At 37.2% G+C, this 6923-nt stretch overlaps 1 protein-coding gene across 2 annotated transcripts; it reads left to right on the plus strand.

The window, feature by feature from the left end:
- The first annotated feature begins 505 nt into the window (after positions 1 to 505).
- Positions 506 to 6573, plus strand: LOC114182162. 2 transcript variants are annotated; one of them, XM_028068956.1, is made up of 7 exons: positions 506 to 1217; positions 2011 to 2112; positions 2378 to 2635; positions 3088 to 3207; positions 3293 to 3751; positions 4498 to 6246; positions 6328 to 6573. In XM_028068956.1, the coding sequence occupies exons 1-7, from the start codon at positions 852 to 854 to the stop codon at positions 6337 to 6339; spliced, it is 3066 nt and encodes a 1021-aa protein (XP_027924757.1). In that variant the 5' UTR covers positions 506 to 851; the 3' UTR covers positions 6340 to 6573. The 2 variants fall into 2 exon arrangements, with proteins under 2 accessions (XP_027924757.1, XP_027924764.1); XM_028068963.1 differs by lacking the exon at positions 506 to 1217 and having other exon boundaries at positions 2356 to 2635.
- The last annotated feature ends 350 nt before the right edge of the window (positions 6574 to 6923 follow it).

Raw genomic sequence — 6923 nt, forward strand, 5'->3', positions numbered from 1 at the left:
TGATTTCTATAACTTTTTGTTTGACATTTGGTTAATTGGTAATCTGACCTCCCATCTCTTACATATTTAATAAAATAATGGCAAGAAGTGAATTAAATAAAAGTAAATCTTATATCAGAAAAAATTAAATAATGAAAATATACTTTTTTAGCACATTTACCTTTATATTTCTTATTGCACCACAATTTTTTTTACTAAACAGCGGAATACATTAATTTCATTACATCAATATTTATTTTAGAGGGTTGAAAATGTTAAATTAAATGAATTATTTTTATTATAATTAACTTCAATTTTATTTATTCTAAAGAGTAACCAAACACCTGTAATCAAATGAATAAAATCATAAAAGAATACAAAAAATATTAACAATTTTATAGGTTAATTTTAATTATATATTTTAACTGATAACAGAAAAAAAAAAATTCATTACTTTAAAGAAATGAATATTTTTCAACCAAGATCACAGTTGAACGTGAAAATAGCACCTTCAGGCACTGTGGCTTTCATTGGTAACGCATACAATCCCAATCCCCAATGCGCAGTTCGCTTATATAAACACACTACCTCTCTTCCTACCTTCATCTGTATCTCTATTTCTTTCTCTCTCTCGTAACTTTTTTTATTAATTCTTGTAAATTAGGATTAGGGTTTATATCAATTTGCACTGTACAATTTAAATCAGAACCTTGTGTTCTCATGCATTCCTCTTTTCTTCAAATAAAACCGGTCCTAGAACCAATCAAGGGGATGCTATTTCGTGCCCCAAATCCAGTTCTTTCCGTAAGTGAGAGCTCATTAGGGTTAAGAATAGGGTTTTAGATGCGTTTTTGTTTCTGATTCGAATCAACATGGAGAGTACGCGCAGAACCTTGGATAGATCTAGAGAACTGGGTTCCAAGAAGCCTCGATTGATCGATGAACTCAGTGCCCGACAGTTACCTCAACGACAGCAAGGGTCCGGGGTAGTTGCTTCCTTGGTGTCTGCAAGGGCTCGAGTAAATGATAGGGACTCCGAAAGCAGCGAATCCGGTCGCGGGGGTGGGTACCAGCCTCAGCCGCAGCCTCACCATGAGCTTGTGACTCAGTATAAGACCGCTCTTGCTGAGCTTACTTTCAATTCAAAGCCTATAATTACGAACTTGACTATTATAGCCGGAGAGAATCAGTCTGCTGCCAAGGCAATTGCCGACACTGTTTGTGCTAACATTCTAGAGGTGAACAAAATGTGCTGCCCGTGCGTATTGAATTGAACTGTAATGGATTTTTGGAATAAAGCAAGAACAATTCGACTTGAATTCTATGATTTGTGATATTTGGTGTTTGTTATTGTTTTTTAATGTATGGGATGATGAATTGGATTGTTGTTGTAGATTGAAATGCTAGAGGAAAAGGGACATCCATCGTTTGTTGAATATCACCTTATCTTATTGGCCCTGTGAGAGTAGATTGGTTTTTAAGTGGTGCTTTATGTCCTGCACCTAAAATCCTTTTGAAGCATATTTAGTTCTCTAATTAGCATTATGAAGAGAAGTTGTCCTTTTGCCAAATGACGGTAGTTTGGTTAATTTTAAATCGGTGTTTGACTGGTAATCACACTGGGAAGTGGTTCTCCACAATTTGCTAGGTGTTTTCTTCATTTTTTATGCAAAAGGGATTAATAATCTTGGTAAACATTGATTTTTCCTGTGACAACTACGGAATCATTAAACAGTTTTCATTCTTAAATACCCGAAGGTATAGCTTTATCACCTGTATTAGTCCTGGTGGATTTGAGCAGAATTGCCTCTCATAGGTGATAACACTAGTCTTAAACCAGAACCAGTTACTAATCTCAATCAGTAATAAAGTTTGATTATGAAATTCTGTGCCAACTTCTGATTGGATTATACATTGTTTTCAGCTGTTTTCCCTGTTTGCATCTGTCATGACAATCTTATTCTTGTCATCGTGTTTTTTAACTTTAGAAAAAAGGTATAGTGTAATTGAAACAAGTTAATGACATTCCAGGTTCCAAGTGATCAAAAACTGCCGTCTCTTTATCTCTTAGACAGTATTGTTAAGAACATCGGGCGGGATTATATAAAGTATTTTGCTGTCAGATTACCTGAGGTCAGATACTCACTATCCTTAACCATTATCTTCATGCCTTTATTTTGATACACTTTTTATTATATATGATGAATCCTTTGGACAGTGAAGTTTTTAAATTTTATACTGAACTGTTCTGACACTAGATTAAGTGACTCGTGAGATTGTTAAGTTATATACTCATAATGAAATGGAAACAATTTTTCCCTATGCATTTTTGCTTTGACATATGTTTTCTAATTCTATACACCTATTTTTAACTAGGTACTACTACTTTACATTTTAGGTATTCTGCAAGGCTTACAGACAGGTTGATCCTATTGTCCATTCAAGTATGAAACATCTTTTTGGAACTTGGAAAGGAGTCTTTCCTCCTCAGTGCCTTCAGATGATTGAGAAGGAGCTTGGCTTTACACCTGCAGTCAATGGTTCAGCTTCAGTATCTGCTACAGTCAGGAATGATTTGCAGTCACAACGCCCTCCTCACAGTATCCATGTGAATCCAAAGTATTTAGAAAGGCAGCGTCTCCAGCAGTCAAGTACGGTATGTGAACCATTGCACCAAAAACTTGTTCTTTAAAGGTCTGGATAGTTGCATTTTGAAAGGAAAATTCAAGCTTTGATACTGTTACAAATTTTTATGTGATGAATTGAAATTTGCAGTCATGTGTTCCTTGGATGTTGAAATGAATGGAAGACATGTAATTGGCATCCAATTTTGATCTTTATTTTGATACACTATACAGTATTTTCAATTGGAATTTTTCCATTAAACTACTTTAAATTTCTCTTGATCATAAATTTCCATGATTTTGTGGTTCTAATTATGATTTGGCAGGTGATGATATATATGTGCTATTAACCTTGCTAGGGTTTAGTTTAAAGTAATATTTTGAATGCCATCTCCCTATTATTTTCATATACATATACCAGTCTTTTCATCCACTATCACTTGTACTTATTTCTTTTGCCGTCTCCTTTTTTAATGCCATGAAGAGTAAAGGAGTTGTTGATGACATGACTGGAGCTTTGTTAACCTCAAATGAGGATTCAGAGAGGCCAAATAGAGCTTTGGGTGCTTCTCGACCATGGCTGGATCCTAGGATTAACATGCTTGTATGTGATCTAGCTGTTTCCTTTTCCTCTTTATGCTATTATCTCTCGCAGCTGTTGTATCTTAATGTAGTGATGTGTATTGCAGAATAATCAGCACACACAGAGAGATGCATTTAATGATTCTGTTCCTGAGAAGAGCATTGATGGATCATTTGGAGGCAGTCAATATGGTTCTGGCATTTCTAGTAATTTGGTCTCAGGGGCTGGAAGAACTGGAACTAAGCTCATTGATTTAGGGCAAGAAAAAACATGGTCCAAAACAGATGGTGGTGATGCAGAGACCATATCTGGGCAAAAAAACGGTTTCAGTCTCAAGCGTAGTCTTTCAACTCGTGAAGCACCAAAGTCCATAAATTTGAAAGCACAACGTCGGCCAGGCCTAACTTTAACTCAGATATGGAACAATATGATGTCAGATAACTGGAAAAATTCCGAAGAGGAGGAGTTCACGTGGGATGAGATGAACTCTGGTTTGACTGATCATGGACCTAATGTGTCCAGCAATTTGAGCACAGATTCATGGATGACAGATGATGAAAATTTGGTAAGCTTGCTAAAAGGGTCAGTTGCACTGCCATTTTGTTTGCGATTTTTCTACTAATTTATAAAATGAAGTACATTCCTTTGTTATGTAACATGATTCTATTTGAAATGATCCTCCAAATTTATAAAACTCCTGCTAATTTTAGAAACCCTTTTCCTACTACTACATTTTTCACAAAGCAATCAAGACTGGTTAATGTGGCTAATTTCGATCAGAAAACTCCACTTACTATGTGAGTTTTTTCACTTTCAGCAAAAACTAGAACATCATTTAGTGTTACTCTTCCCCTTAAAAAGTTGCTCTTTTCTAAGCTTCGAATTATGAGACAATCCCTATCTTGAAATATAGGGGACATTACAGATAATCATATTAAAGGAAGAGGCCAATTTCTTGATAGTGAGGGCAATTGAACTAAATAGCGTGCGTGGTAACATGCAGTTGCCCCAAATATTTTAAATTGTGTATAACAAGAAAAGTTGTTTTGTAATCAGTCTAAGGCCAAAAGCACGAATTCCCTTAGATAACTTGCCTAACAAGCACTGATATATCAAAGTCGAGCAATCCAAAGTTTTAAAAAGCCTAATACAAACTAAGAATAAAACTCTAATTTAATTTGGTATAAGATATCCTGGTTCTCTACTTTCAAATCCTGGTAGTTAAACCACTTAATCCCTAAATCCAAAATTATCTGAAACTTCATAAATTTCAATGGATATACATGACTGATTTATTTTTTCAATGTGCAGGAAGGTGAAGATCACCTACATATTCAACACCCTTATGGGGTAAAGGTTGATAAGGAAATATCCACTGTTAAGAAACAACTGCCTGGTTTTGGTGGCCATCCACCTTCATCATGGCAGTTGCAGAAGCATCACACAATTGATAAGTTGAATCTGAAGCCAGGTTACTCAGAAGGATTTGTGTCCACTATTAGTGGCTTACCAGCCAACGCAAGTTCTTTACCTATCAAGAAGGGGAACCAGTCTTTTACGTCAAAGGCAATAGTAGGATTGTCCAAAACTGTAGAGCCACAATTTGATTCTGGGGAGACCGAATCCCCTTCTGGGCAGTCACCTTTGCATCGACAGTCTCCATCACTGCCAGGAGCAGTATACCACCCTCATTCAATGCAAAATTTGCCTGAGCAAGAAATGCCCCAGGATCTCAAAACATCTCAATTTTTGGGAGGTCCAACTAGTCAGCCCATTAGAGATCGCTCACCTACCCTTCATCCCGTCGTTCAGGTTGGTAACATGCGAAGAACACAGGAAAAGGACATGCAGGGCACGTTTCAACCAAAGCTTCAGCAACAGCAGCTCGACTCTTCTCAGGCTGAAGTTTTTGCCAAAACTAAGCTGCCGCCCCTGTCTAAAGTTTCTTTAACCAAAGAAGTTTCAGAACAGTCAACCAAGAATAATTTGTCAGCTGCAGCTGTGAAGAGTGGAATCATTCCCAAGAAATCAATTACCAGTAATCTGGATCCAAGGAAGCATCTATCCAAGTCTGGGGTTCAGCTTCCTCCTTCTGGCAGGTCTTCTCCTGCAACATTAATTTCTTCGGGGTCTGCAGTGGCATCAACATCTTTATTGGATCCTCTGCACAAAGATTCATCTTCGCTGCCCAAAAAACCTCAAGGAAAGGCTGGACAACCGCCACAAAGGCCTTCTACTCAGCCACCTGCTTCCTCTAATGTGAATGCTGCAAAAAGTAATGTAAACCCAATCGCAAACCTTTTAAGTTCATTGGTTGCAAAGGGTTTGATATCTGCAGAAACTGAATCACCGACTATGGTACCAAGCGAGGTGCTGAAAGGATCCAGAGATAAAACTGTAAACATCATTACCAGTAGCTCTTTCCCAGTTACATCAGTTTCTGATTCCGCAGCTGTCCCAGCATCATCTACCACCAGAGATGAGGAAGACGCTGCTACAAAATCTTCTCTTCCCTCAGCTCAATCAACTAGCACGAAAATCAGAAATCTCATTGGCTTTGATTTTAAACCTAATGTAATTCGAGAATTCCATGAACCGGTAATTAGGGAATTATTGGATGATTTCCCTCATCATTGCAAAAGTTGCGGTATTAGGTTTAAACCAGAAGAACAGTATAAGAGACACTTGGAGTGGCATGCCACAAGAGAGCATGGTCCAATTAAAGTATCCAGAAGTTGGTATGCGAAGTCAAGTGATTGGATTGCTGGCAAGGTAGACTATTCATCTGAGCTTGAGTTTACCGACTCTGTTGTTGTACACGACAAAGAAACAGAAAGCAGTCATTTGGAAACGATGATTCGAGCAGATGAAAATCAGTGTTTGTGTGTATTGTGTGGCGAGCTATTTGAAGATGTATACTGTCACGAAAGGAACGAGTGGATGTTCAAAGGGGCCGTTTACATGAACTGCTCGGATTACAATGATGAGATGGAAAGTAGAAATGTGGGTCCCATCATTCATGCCAAATGCTTATCAGAGAACTCAATGTTCACCAATTTGGTAAGAGACCTGTTATGATATAGATATCTTTCATTTTGTTATACTTTAGGTAGTAATTTGATTGGAGTATTTTTTTTGCAGGGTAATGATTAATGGTTTGCCTCCATAGCATTGCCCAATGGTGTAGTCGGAAGCTTACCAAGGGTATCCACCCAGTTTCACATTGCATACTAAATTTTGATGATCCTTTATACTCAAAATTTATTGCCTCTAACTGGTTCTTAGAGCGGTTAAACAAATTTTGTGCTCTTTTTTGGTTATTGTACTTTTACCCGGGAAAAAAATTGCGTAGTGTTCAACTATATAATTGAGCTAAACTTAATCGTCGATAGTGCATTTAACATATCTGGCGATAATCACTAGGCAAATAACTGTGCCCATGGTAATCCAAATATACGATAACGTTATCTGCAGCAACAAAAAAAACCACGATCTTAATTTCCCTCGTTATTTTCCGTAGTTAAATTTGTTAAGGAGGGATTGAAAGTAACTACTCTCAGTTGGATGCTCCCATCCCAACAAAGTTTGACGTTAAAACAATTTTCATACCTTAGGAGATTTTCATCCCATCTAAGTTTCTAGTCACCCCTTTTTTCACTGTGTATATGTGTTAATAATTTCTCCACCTCTGGATAAAAATCAAATACTTAAATAGTTGAATGGTTACGTATTGATAA

The sequence above is a fragment of the Vigna unguiculata genome, chromosome 1, assembly GCF_004118075.2.
Source record: "Vigna unguiculata cultivar IT97K-499-35 chromosome 1, ASM411807v1, whole genome shotgun sequence".
In the NCBI taxonomy this organism is placed as follows: domain Eukaryota; kingdom Viridiplantae; phylum Streptophyta; class Magnoliopsida; order Fabales; family Fabaceae; genus Vigna; species Vigna unguiculata.